The 14,110-nt window shown below is 37.8% G+C and overlaps 1 protein-coding gene across 1 annotated transcript in view; it reads left to right on the top strand.

The window, feature by feature from the left end:
* The window catches only part of LOC113237963 (ectopic P granules protein 5 homolog), a 67,569-nt gene that overhangs the window by 16,597 nt on the left and 36,862 nt on the right, over nucleotides 1–14,110 (top strand). The window contains exons 10-18 of the mRNA XM_026474680.1: nucleotides 2,008–2,143; nucleotides 3,930–4,083; nucleotides 4,806–5,034; nucleotides 6,208–6,335; nucleotides 8,073–8,201; nucleotides 9,043–9,196; nucleotides 10,133–10,324; nucleotides 12,130–12,275; nucleotides 13,509–13,890. Of these exons, the coding sequence (XP_026330465.1) occupies nucleotides 2,008–2,143; nucleotides 3,930–4,083; nucleotides 4,806–5,034; nucleotides 6,208–6,335; nucleotides 8,073–8,201; nucleotides 9,043–9,196; nucleotides 10,133–10,324; nucleotides 12,130–12,275; nucleotides 13,509–13,890 (1,650 nt within the window). The remainder of the gene's footprint in view (nucleotides 1–2,007; nucleotides 2,144–3,929; nucleotides 4,084–4,805; nucleotides 5,035–6,207; nucleotides 6,336–8,072; nucleotides 8,202–9,042; nucleotides 9,197–10,132; nucleotides 10,325–12,129; nucleotides 12,276–13,508; nucleotides 13,891–14,110) is intronic.

The raw sequence follows: 14,110 nt of genomic DNA on the forward strand, positions 1-14,110 counted from the left end.
CAATAGGTGCAAATGGGATTAAATTGTTACAATCATTCTTCAAAATATTGTTTCAAGCTATAGTAACATTTTTCTATCAAATGAGCCTTAAGTTGCTTGATGAATAAATTATATTTAGTTTGTGATGAAATCTCCTTTGGAATTTTGTTGTAAACTTTAATGGCCATTACATAGGGTCCTTGATTATACATTTGTAATTTCGACCTAGGTAGTGCCAATCTATTTTTAACCTGAGGTTCAATGGTCGGGTGTACGTGTCCTTTACTTTAGTGAAATATTGATAATTTTTTTTAACAAATTTACACATTTCTAAAATGTATAAAGACGGTATTGTCAGAATTTTTAATTTTATGAAGTACGGTTTACAACTTTCCTTCGGGTCGATATTCACTAGTATTCTAATACATTTTTTCTGTAAAATGAATAACTTCAAGGCATCTGTGCTATTTCCCCACAAGATGATACCATAGCTCATCCAAGCATGAGCATAAGCATAGTAGGTTGTTTTTGCTGTACTTGTGTCGGTGGTTTTCTTTAATTGTAATAATGCATATGTAAATCTACTGAGTTTGCTTGATATATTTTGTACGTGTTGTTTCCAATTTAGATTTGTGTCGATATTTATCCCTAGCAAATTAAACTTATTTACTGTTTCTATCGGAATATTGTTGATTTGAAAATTTATATGTAACGGAGTTTTCTGGTGTGGTCTAAATTGTATTATTTTGGTTTTTGTGTAATTTATAACTAGGTTGTGATCCGTAAGCCAGCTATTTATATCGTTAAGAATATTATTTATGCGTTCGCTTACATCTGATTCCATTGAACATGGAAAAACCACCGACAAGTCGTCTGCAAATAAAATGTTTGTGACGTTCAAGGCCTTGGGTAAATCATTAATATATATCAGGAATAATATACACCCGATCACACTTCCTTGTGGTATAGATTGGGTCACTTCCACCCTTTGCGAGCGCACGCTAGATATGACACCAGAGCTGAGGTCGTGGTGTTCTAAATAACACTCCTAAAGCTCTGAACCAATTTTGATAAATTAGTGTAGTGATAAATGGGACCAAGAAGAAGAACATAGGCTACATTTTGTCACCAAAATAAATCTTAAAGGATAAAGTGGGATAGGGGATTCATCCCAACCTTCAGGTTTGTATGGTGAACCATTCATTTCTCGAGTAAGGGATTTTAAAATTCATGTTTATGCCTTTTGTACGAAATAAACAATGTTATATTCAGCGTTTTTGACTAATCACGCCTCAAGGTAAAATAGGGTTCATTTAAATTTAAAAAAAAAATGAAAATTAATATAGTATAGTAAGTTGCTCGAACTACTTATTCTATGCAGACAAAGTCGCGGGCACTAGCTGATAGAATATAATATTTAGTATTTTTTAAGAAAAACTAATAGATTCATTGTTTTATTTTTAACATTAGAGTAGTATCAGATAAGTGTTACGTTATGGAAAAATTTATATTTTGAAGAAATAGTTTTGTTTTCTATATTAGGTACGTACCGTACCTTATCTAGTTTGTATGTTACACAATTCACATTGAGTTCATTATGCTGTGTACAATTGCGTTACAAAAATGCGGCTATACAGGGTCTTTGTACAAGATACAATTCTTTGCGATTTCATCCATTGCGCAATTAAATAAATAAATAACAAACGCCCGCTCATACAGCGTTTTATTATTATTGTAATATCTTTTTTATAATAAAAAACCGACCTCAAAAGTTCGTGGAATCACATCAATTTGCCAAGATTGATTGAAATACGTTTCAACCCCTAGTTTGCCACCCTTAGAGGTGCAATATTTTCTTAAAATTTAAATGGGACCAATACTGAGGTACCCTCTTTCCACCAGAAAAAGAATCATCAAAATCAGTTCACGAATACCGAAGGAATCGTATAACATACGTAAAAAAATGCAGTCGGAATGAGAACCTTCTTTTTTTGAAGTCGGTTAAAAAAAGCAAAATATTATTTTCAGACGGGCATCAAGCGCAAGACAGTGCAGTGCAAAGGGCTATGTGATGTAACGGCACGAGAACTGTTACCACGGCTGCTTGCTGTTCATCCATATCTTCACACTATGGCCTTTCATATGCTGGCTGATCTCTATCAAGGTATGCATATGTTGGTAACTTTAGATATTGATCTGACTGATAGAGTCCCACTAAGAAAGGAGACGACGTAAATAATCTTTATTTCATAGGCAAGCACATTACACTTGAAGCCGTCACATTCGTCAAACTCTACTACTTTTTCGTAAGATACCTCTGGGAAGAATGAGAAAGAAACTCTAGGGGTTGCTCTTTGTAAATAAACATTTGTATACATTTATCATTTACAATATTTATTTCGAATATCAAGATCGAGATAACCTGCAAGAGCTAAACGGGTCACTATCATTAACGTTTTTGTCATCCATTTATTATACTCTGAAGGTGTGAGCGCAAAAGTGGTGTAAACTACATTAATTTTTTTTCTACAATGTTATTTAAAATGATAACTAAAGCACACAATTATTTTGTATTTGGATGCTATTTTCATGTATAAAAAGAAATTAATAATTAAATATTTTTTATACACCAAAAAATAATCCAAATATAAAATATGTACTTTTGTGTCATTTAAAGTAATATTGTACAAAAAAAAAACCCACTTTTGCGCTGATGGCCTCAAATAATTTTTAGTATAAAGCTTTTGTTTCACTATAGTTTTAAATTTAAATTTTGAATTTATAATTTTTGAATTAATAATTTGAATTTTTAAATTTTAAATTGTGTACAATTTTTGTACTTTTATTCAGGGAGGGGGGGACAGGGAAGTAACCAGTTGTGCGCCTGATAGGAAGGTACACGCCTGACCATAACAGTTGCAATGCCACTCAGAGCTTTAAGTCGCAAAGATCTAAGGGGCACTGCCGCTGTGCCCGTCACCCTGAGACAGAAGTTGGCAAGTTTTGTAACTATTTAATGGTAGTATTCATTTTGATTATTTTGACAAAATAAAGGTAACGAACGGATTCTAAAGGTGCCTACGACATTGTCGATCAACAACGAGAATTATAGACGTTTCGAGTTGTTTGGAAGTGCTCATTGAGAATGTGGAATTAATTTCTAAATCCAAGATGGTTGGCAAGAATTTTCAAAAATTTATTTTAGGTAATCCTTATGGAAATGGCATTTATATCTAAATACATGATTAGACACGACTTTTCGCATTTCTAAATGCAAGATGGCGGGCAAGATTTCTCAAATAATGGCAAGTAGGGTATCGTTTTCGATATATTTAAGGGTGCTCATTACGAATATAGCACTTATTTGTAAATCCAATAAATCCACCTTGGATTTAGAAATAAGTGCTATATTCATAATGAGCAGCCCCAAATATCTCGAAAACGATACACAACTTGCCATTATTTGAGAAATCGTGCCCGCCATCTTGCATTTAGAAAAGTCGTGTGAGCCATCATGTATTCAGATATAAATGCCAATCCCATAAAGATTACAAAATAAATTTTTAGAAATGAATGCCACATTCTCAATAAGCACTCCCAAACAACTCGAAAACGTCTATAAGTCTCATTGTCGATCGACAATCTCGATTATACTTTGTCGATTATATTAATACGTTCTAGTATTCTTTTTAATTTTTTTTATCAATTTTAACAAAATAAGTGAAAGTAACGTTTCTTCGTCCGAATCCATCGTGTCGAATCCAACTGTGTCGAAAGATAAAACTTCACTAAAAATTTGGTCGCACTTCAGCAGCGCGACAGTCGCGCGGCCGCCGCGCGGTTTCAGCGCGACCTCCGCGCGGCTGCAGCGCGATTAACAGCGGGTAATTTTTACGCACCCTAAGAGTTCCCCATGTATCAGTCATCATGTTGTTGTCCTCGTTTCACAGTGGAGCTCTTGGACCCGTCATCAGTCCGGCCGTTATACGTGGACCGCTGGCGGCCGAGCCCCGGTGAGGTTACCGCAGTTCTGACCGACTGGTCGCAACGCTGCCCGGGGCTGTTGCAGCATCTATTGCTGCTGCTTGATTATACTCCTCATTCGTAAGTTCTAACAAATTAAATGATTATCACTAATGGTAAACACGAAAGTCGTAAAATCTATACTAACAAATTGCTCACAAGAAAGACAAGATAAAACATTGACAGAAAGATATATATTAGGATGGGTAGATAAGTACAGAGTGACAAAGATATAGAGATAGACGGGGAGAGCGAGACGTAGAGAGAAAGAGAGATGGAGAGAGAGACGAGAGACGTAGAGAGAGACGAGAGAGAGAGAGAGAGAGAGACGGGAGAGAGAGAGCAGGGAGACGGGAGAGAGAGAGAGAGAGAGAGACGGGAGAGAGGGAGAGACGAGAGATAAAGAAAGATATTAGAGACACGGAGAGAGAGAGAGAGAGAGAGAGAGAGGGAGAGATTAGAGAGATGGAGAGAGAGAGATTAGAGAGATGGAGAGAGAGAGATATTGAACTTTTTTCGGATCTAAATCGCCAACGGTAAAGCGTGAAACACGCAAACTCCACACTACGCGCAGGCGCGGGACCCCACCTGCACCCGTCCCGTGCCCGCGCTTGTTGTGTTGTCGTCCTTAGAAATACACGGAATTACACCCGCCGCGCCCCCGCTCCGACATGCGCCCGACCCGCACCCGCTTTCAGTGTGTTTCACGCTTCAGGGCTTTCTACAGTTCCATGGTCCACGTAAACCTAAGGACTTATTAATTATGAATTATATTTTCTATACATTTTTTTTTTACTTGACAGTGGAATTTCGCTGGAAAGTCAGCTAACAATCGGTTCCTACTTATGCCGGTACCAACAAAACATCTACCCCACTCCAGAGTATCTATGGAAGATTCTACGTCGTCTCAAAGTTCATAGAACCGGCTGGCACTTGCCTTTGGACGCCCCCCCACCAGACCCGGGGCCCAATGATTTATTCAGTTCAGCTTACGCCGTGTTGGCCAGCTCCTGGGGCCATTGCGTGCCTTTGGTAAGTCATTAAGGATTTTATTATTCATTATAGCATATTTTGAAATATTTTTATATTATATTTTAAAAAAGCCGTGGTAGCCTAAGAGCCCGTTCCCACTTGTCGGCTGTCGGACCCGGATTTTAATCGGACGTTCCAGTGGCAGAGCATTTTATATGAAGCTCACACTTGTCTATAACCGATTTTGTGTCGGCGCCGTCAAGAACTGTCGGGTATTTTGCCAGCCCTCTGCGCCCGGAAAAAAATCGTCTCGTATCTCGTTGGCCTATGAGTAAGTATGACGATGTTCACATTTGTTAGATGTTGGGGTCGACAACCCGCTCCCCGCTTCCCCTTGTTTATCCGTGCATACAATCGGGTAAACGAAAACAAAACTTAATTTACTAACATTAAAGGTATAAACGCAATGGAACAGTATTGTAGGTAATTGCCATGATCTTATACACAAGATTGGTACTTTAAATGCGTTCCTGGGGCAAAAATTATGATTTTCTGAAACAAACTGGACATTTCTAAAAGTATGTAAGTTCACCAGCGCCTTTACTGTTCAAAACCAGAACGCAGTAATTGCTCACATTACTGCTTTGGAAATAGGTATGGTAGCAGTACTTCTCTAGATGAACGAATTATGTGTTTTGGTGTTTATTTAGTATACTAGCGTCATCGAGTATATAACCAGAAATATAGACGAAATAAGGACCATCCAACCCTGGCAACTCGTTAGGCAAATGGGCCTTATATCACTTTTAAATATCAACTCTCGTTTGCACTGAAATTACACATTAGAAAGCTGAAATAGTACAGCGCCAACAACTGATCTGTGTGTACGTCTCCGTATATTCCAAAAAATATTCTGTTACATTCGGTGGTGTTGGAAAAACAGCAAAACATCTAATTACAAAACGAACGGAATCATATTTCCTCCGTAATTAAATGTTAAATATGTAATTTTTCCATTTTTATCCATTATGGCAAAGCTTAAGTTAAACTGGTCGATTTGAAGTGAAATAATTGACGACACCCGTCAATTGTTTCTAATTCGGGCTGGCCAATCGGAGCGCAGTTGTCGATTTTCATCTCTATTTCTGGTTATATACTCGATGACTTCAGACTTGTGTTCAGTAGGTATTTTACCGAAGTGAATGTTTACAAACGATAATGTGGTTTTAACAGATTTGTTCCGAAGGAGTGTCCGCTCTGTGCCGTATAGCAATAGCTCGGCCTCGCGACGCAATACACTGTCTCGCACCCGTTATGCTTGTCATGGCGCATTCACCTGAGTCCATCTCTTTCACACCCAAGTAAGTGGCTATTCGCTGTCTCATTTCGATAATGTCTCGAGGATCCGCTGATTTGCTTTGGGGTAATGCCGCCGATATTTATAGAATCTTTTTCCTGCAGAAACGTGCGATTAGGGCCATTTACAATCTGGACCACAAAGTGTTTTTGAGAGATAAGTTTAGAGATTAACATTACACTAGCGTCATAGTACATTTCGACCCCTCCTACGTAAAGTATCGTATGTCGAAATTGCCAAGTTTACAGGGGTGCGTTTTAAAGTTCTGAATTCACTGAAAGAGTGATCACCATAGATCTTCTAACCGATATCTAGGATTTTATAATACTCTATGTGAGTAATGAGCTTTGCCGAACAAAACTGAGAAATGCTAAAGTCACGTGTTATGTTAGTTTTAGTGAATTCAGAACTTTAAGACGCTTCCCTGTAAACTTGGCAATTTCGACATACGATACTTTACGTCGGAGGGGTCGATTTATGAAAATGTAATTTGTGTTAAGAGAATAGTAAGTTTTTTATGAAAAACAGTGACAGGCATAACATTAATACTGAAATAAAAATAAACTAGCGGTTCTTGACAGTCGTCTTCACAAAGTCACAAATTCATTTAAGAAACAATGTTATACGCTTCTATAATATAACATTCCGGGTGTTATTCAACATTTGCCATTCATGAGGTTTACAACTATAGTTGTAGGTAGTTATAGGTAGTCACTATACAAAAACGTTCTATTCTATTTCAAACTGGCTCCGTGGCCGAATGGTTACCATCCTGGACTGCCACGCAGAGGTCGCGGGTTCGATTCCTGGGCCGGGACAAATATTTGTATGGCCTACATCTGTTTCTCTCGTGAGTTTGGGAGTAATTTGTGGTTGATTATGTGTGTGTCCATGGCACCCGCGACTCCCTAGTGTGAGGCTATGTGTGCGTTATTATTATGATTATTATTATTCTATTTTTAAGTTTCTGGCTTCTCTTAAAGAATTTTGCCAATGTCAAGTCAGTCATAGGTTTTGTTATAATAAAGCTTCTGCGTGCTTGGGTGACACAAATCCGTGGTAGTGACCCTGAAGATGTTTGAAATAAATATTGTGAATGATAAATATATTCAAATGTATATTTACAAAGAGCCAACCCTAGAGTTTCTTACTCATTCGTATAGGGGGAATCTGCCTTACGAATGAGCAGTAGAGTCTAATTGTAATTTGCTTACATATGAAATAAAGATGTGATTTGAGTCTGCTTGCGTGTCTGAACGTGGTTTCAGGTCAAATTATATTATAATTAATATAATATTAGTGTACAAATATTCTAGTAAATTAAAATAAAAAAGTATTTTAGTAAATCGAGTTATAAAAAATAAATATCAAAATTTTATTTTAATTGTATATATTTTAAATAAATTTATACAAATAAAACATTTTTTGCGTAACTCAGAACATATTAAAATATCTATTGATTTAATTTATTTTATGTCTCAGAGAAGAAGGGTCAATCATTAAAAGATGGCCGTTTACATTTTTGCCTGCTGCTTTTGTAAATTTAAAATGATCATTTGTATACGTATAGTACGTTACCAACTGTCCGCCGGTACAATACTCAAAGAAAGATTGCTACCTCTATTTGTAACATTTAACATGTTGCCAACTACTCTACAACAAATGTATCGAGTTAACGGGCTTATTGCACCACTATCGCCCTAATAATGGTACACTGCAAAGTGTTTATTTTTTTCCATAGATTCAACGAATTATTCACAACTTTACTAAGTTCTGGACCGACGATAGTCCAGCGAGCGTTAGGCCGAGGGCCTGTTCCTGGCTCGGAACTGCTGCAGCGACTGATGCTCTCGCAAATTGATGCTACTAAGTACGTAGTAAAGTGCCGTAATTCGATAATTTTTGGTTATAATTATTAATACAAAATCGAACACTTCCAAAAAATACTTCGATCGGTGAAACATTCTGACATTCATTAAAAAAAAATTAATTACAGTTGGACATAGTTATGCAAACTAGAACCCACCCACACAAAATGTCACTTTCGAGATAATTAGATTTTTATAAAAACAGTGTGAAGAAATAAATAGATAAATTATTTGAGACAAACAATGTGAGCTATGTGCAGTATTGAGAATGATATAGGGAAACTATTATATTATATAGCAATAAATAGAAAACATTATGTATCTTTTTATTTAGTTAACGAGAACCATGTTCTAGTTTTCGTAATGAAAACGATAAAGACCTACAGAACTTCAGTACATATGACATGGATCCATTGTGAGCGGGTAAAGGACACGTCTAGTGTTCTACCTAAATACACAACTCAATTTCATTTGAGGTGTGGGTTGGTTCTTGTTTGCATAACTATGTCCAGTTAATAGCGACAACTCTAGCCAAGCCTGGTAGCTGTAAAGCTACCTATCCCAGTGACGAAATACTTACATGCTTTTTCATAGATGGCGCTACGGCTACAAATAGTTGAAAACCAAATACAAATATCCAACAACAAGCACATACAACAATTCGTGAGATCCGCTGGATCATTCCGTGGCTTAGTTGGCAAAGCGTCTGACACGGTTTGCTTGGAAACGTAGGTTCGAATCCGGCCGGATCGAAGGAATTTTTTCTAAGTGTTCGGTCTTTGTATCAATTATTATAACAAACATGTGGTTTTATTATATACCAACGGTATGTGGTAATTACAGTTGTACAAGCGGGTCGCGCGCAGCGATATTATCTGCGTGGCAGCACTGCGTGTGGCGCGTGCCTCTCCCGGCTGCGTTGCTTATGCTAGACACAGCGTTGCTGCGCTGCCGCGAGTGGACGCACTTTGACGCATTCGCGCTGCTTCTCGTGCAGGTGCAGTTAACAAAAACAATATTCTTGCAATTTATTAAAAAATATTGAAGATTTTTCGAATACATTTTTTGAATTAGTGTTGTGGTGTGAAATATGATGTAGTAATAAGGATTGAAAAGGGAATGCTTCGATCATTGACTTACAAATAAATGGACGACGGGTCTAATACAAAAACCACGAAAAAAATGTTCCAAGTCAACCTATTCGAAATTTAAATTGTAATGTCATCGCAGTATCGCGCTGTCAGTCGAACAAATGAAGACTAAAGCGGAGTTTGGCGCTCTGTATACGATTTTAGCGCCTTACAAGTGCGGACACTTTTTAGCGCGGACCCGACGTCCATATAATTGTACGTCAATGGCTTTGATGGTGTAGTTACATGACGATAGGATTTAGTAGATTGAAAGGTCAAATTTACTGAACAAATTTGGAAGTAAACGTTTCTTACATACTTTCTGTTCATTAACACTTAAATTTACCAAAAAAAGAAACAATATTAATATTTATAATGATTAATAATTGACTTAAATATTGCGGTACAAACTAAAATTACCAAATACGTCGTTAAAAGTTATATTACTTAGGTTGAGTGTCACATTGTAAAAAGGTTTCAAATTTGTTTTACCGAGATTGACAAGTCCCGTGTGCCTACAATAACACCCTTGTTCTTCAAAACCGGGACGCGATAATGCTCACATAACTGCTTGGTGGCAGAAATTGGTAAGGTAAGGTGACATTACTTCCCTTGGACGAACTCTTTCACAGAGAAGTGGGGTAATTATTGAAGGTATATTTATTTGGTCTCATTAAATGGCGGCAGAAAAAGGTAATGTATCTGCACGCACCCGTAACAAAAATGAAAATTTACGTATTTTGTCTTGTCACATTTTTGAATGGCGGTGTGCGTGATATCTTGAAGTGTAAAATGGTTAACAGGAAGATAAAGCCAAGGAGCACATCTTGCACGCCTTGCGCCACGCGGCGGCCGCGCCGCTGATATGCGAGTGCGTGCTTCGAGCCGCGCACGATGCGCGGGAGTCTCGCACGCACCTCGGCGCCAGATTGCTCGACGCGTTGCACCTGCAAAGAGTTGCGGGGGACCGGATACACGTCGACAATGCTCTTAAGGTGAATATCTTAGAATAATAACGCATAGAAACCTAGCGCGCACACGCTAAGTGAGGCAAATTGAAGCGCTCCCAAAGGGCCTATATGAGCGGGCGGGCTTTCAGTGCTCAAGGTCAACTTGCATCGCGAACAGCTCCAGAATTTTAGCTAAAAATGACGAAATGTGCGGTAAATGAGTGTAAAAATACGTCAGACAAACATAAAATAGATACTAACATCACATTCCACAAGGAAGTAACACGTTTCAACTTGTATTTTTATATAAATATTCAACAAAACCGAAAATTAACCTACTACTAAAACTAGCCTACATGAATTTGATTTTTGCCTCACTTGTGTTGATGCGTTATTATTCTAAGGTGAATATTATCATAACTTTAACATATAATATAACTCTGATTGATAGATGACAAATGCCGGTGGCTTTAGGACTTATGAATTTCGATACTTTGCACAAATTGTACATGAGAAGGCGTTGGTTTACCACTAAAATTGCGCATCGTTGAGGACCCTTGAATCTACCAAGCCCTGAGTTCGTAGACGAGTGAAGTTCTCAATCTCATACAGTCTTCGAGCTTCGTTAAGACCTTTTTCGCTAAAACACGAATCACTCGTAATACTCTCGATGAACAATGAAATACGTACTTCTGGGAACAACAACCGACGACTACTAGCTTATGCGCGTGTCGCATCGTCGTGCCGGACACGGCGGCGCCAGTCGCTCGAGTTTTATTTAATTATCGGGAAAAGTTAACATTTTAAAAACAGAAAATTGGGATATTTTATTTTTCATTTCACTAATTTGTTGTATTACTGAATGCACAGGAAAAAATAGACAGCCCCATATCTTTCTACATTAGTTGTGATTATAGTGACCCTCCCTACCGACTCTTAAGATATACGAGAAGGGCACTATGACCTGTGCGAGCGAACCCGCACAGGGACAATTCTAAGTCAGGTCCTAACCTCGGATCAGCACGTTTGCACGGACTTCATCCGGTTCTCTGTAAGGCTAGTGCCTTAATTGAGCCGCCCCGGGTACACGTACAGCATCCTCCCTATTTTCCAAATAGGCACCGGAGCTGTAGGTACGCTAATTTCCCGCCGCGCTTCACACAACTAACTGTTGCCATTGCTAAACTGCCGACTTACGCCGACTACCAAATCTTCTCATTGGTGGCGGCCGCGGACACCTTCCATTCCCGCGGCCGGTGGGAATGGAAGATATCCAGCAAAGAAATATATAGACAGTGACTTTTTTACCACCTTGTGAATATACTCCTCAGCTTTATTGTTATAATTGATACAAATTCAAAGAAAAATTCCTTCGTGTCGGCTGGATAACCCGCGCTAGACGAAAATTTTGCGGCCGGAAAAATTAGCCGGATCGTTGGAATTTTTCTTTCAAACTAAGTCAAATATTATTAATATATTTCATAGATACACAAATTACACTTGAAATTGTCACATTGATTACACTCTACTGCTCATTCGTAAGGCAGATTCCTCTGAGAAGAATGAGCAAGAAATTCTTTGAAATAAATATTTCAAAGAATTTCTTTGAAATAAATAAAAAATAACATCATAGATCACGACCACCTGCAAGAGCTAAAGAGCTAAGCCGTATAAATAACCTTTAGTATAAAGTTTTTGTTTCACTATACTTTTAGACCTCGTGAATGGCAAATTTTGAATATCAACCGGAATCTTATTATAGAAGCGTTATTCACTTTGAGTTTGTTCGATCTTTACAATTATTTTAATAGCAGTAGACCACTGCCATATTCAATTGTTATTCTGTCCAGAGCGTGGGTGCAACCATATCATCTGAAGAGCTAGTGATATACCGCACGGCACCGGCTGTGTTGTCCACGCCACTGCAACACCCGGCGCATTTGACATTGTGGAGACTCTTCATGTATTTGTACCTGCAACGGCCGCCTTGCAGCATGTAAGATCTCGAATTTTGATCTATATTTTTATGTAGGACTTCTTAACTATCTATCTCCTAAAAATCTTTGTCTGGCTCCTTCCTGCCTTCCGGATTTTTCTTTTTTTTATGATGTCAAGCCTGATGGTAAGCGACACGTCTGTCCAAAGCAGGTACAGTACCATTCAGAGCTTGCACCGCAAAGACCTGATGGGCACTACTACTGCACCTGTCACCCTGAGACATAAGTTGACAAGTCCCATGTGCCTGTAATTTCAGATACGAAACAATTGACAGGTGTCGTCAATTGTTTCACTTCAAATCGACTAGTTTAACTTGAGCTTTGCTATAATGGACGAAATTGTAAAATTACATATTTAATATTTAATTACCGATGAAATGTAATTTCGTTTCTTTAGTAATTAGATGATTTAGCTGATTTTCCCACACCATCGAATGGAACAGCTGATGAGTTGCCAGGGGTGGATGGCCCTTATTTCGTCTCTGTTTCTGGTTATATGCTCGATGCCGATGCGCTACCGACAAATACTGGTTTCTTCCCTAGACACCAAGCCTATATAGTGTGACATGTTATGAGTTCCACCTTATATTAATTAAAATCTCCTAAGTCAAAGAAGAACATAACTGAACATAAAATGCAGCTATGAAAATACTTAACTAGAATATACAAATACATAAACACGAGGAATATCTTAATATTTTTGTATTAATTTAATTTGAAAATTATTTATTGACGCTTTGAGCCGTCATTGGCGTACGTATCAGCCAAGTCAATATAAGACGTTTTAAAGCGACCACGACGGTCATAAGGTTGAATATTTTTATTTTTATATGAGGTTTAAGAAATATTTATTTCTCATAAGAATTATAACAACAATTCACTTACATGAGAAATGTCACATCCGTATTTGCCAAAATTCGGGCTTTATAGCGTACACATCACAAACACTTAGCTTATTTTGTAATGTAACTAAGTTATAAATTACAAAGACATAAATTACTACCAAAAACAAATGAAATTAAATTCACTAAGACTAAAATTTTGTATACTATCGCATAAGAAGGTAGAGTGATATCTATTTTAATTTTTAAAAATCCTACGTAGGGTGTATGAAAGTGAATGTGATGAATTATTAAAAGCCATGGAATATAAATTGTTTTTTATGGTGTTAGTGATATATTCCTGCGAGGTTTTATTATTATAGTAACTAAACAAATACGTATTTATTGCAGGCTCGAATCAACTCCCCCAGTAGGTCCGCTATTCTTCAGCGGTCTCATCAAATCGCGTACTCTCGTCCAGCTTAAAAAGCGCCTTCTAGAAACAGTCGCGTATCACAATAGTGAAGCAGAGATTCTAAAACAGGAATTACACGAAGAAAGTAAACGGAAAACTAAACCTGACGTCGTAGAAACAACACCACAAAGACAAGTAAAATCTAATGACGACAGCTTACTACCGACGTTGACTATACAAGATTTAACCGGCGAGTCCAGTGACTCGGAAGATTCCAGCGAGTCTGAGGACGAAAGATATAGCAATATACAAGAAGTAAGGGTTGAAAGTGTGCAGAAAAAGGACGTGTACAATTTGATGTGCTATCATTTGGCTGCTGTGAAGTGAGTTTCATTTCCTTTTATATTCTTTTTTTTATAATATCAAGTGACGGGACGAGCAAGTCGTGCACCTGGTGGTAAGCGACACGCCTGTCCATAACAGTTGCAGTGCCGCTCAGAGATTTAAATGGCAAAGATCTGAGGGTCACTGCCACTGCACCGATCACCTTATACAAATACAAAATGCTTTATTTCTCTCAGAAAGGTCTACATTTCCT

This window comes from Hyposmocoma kahamanoa, unplaced genomic scaffold, assembly GCF_003589595.1.
Source record: "Hyposmocoma kahamanoa isolate Upper Pololo Valley unplaced genomic scaffold, ASM358959v1 94, whole genome shotgun sequence".
Classification (NCBI taxonomy): Eukaryota; Metazoa; Arthropoda; class Insecta; order Lepidoptera; family Cosmopterigidae; genus Hyposmocoma; species Hyposmocoma kahamanoa.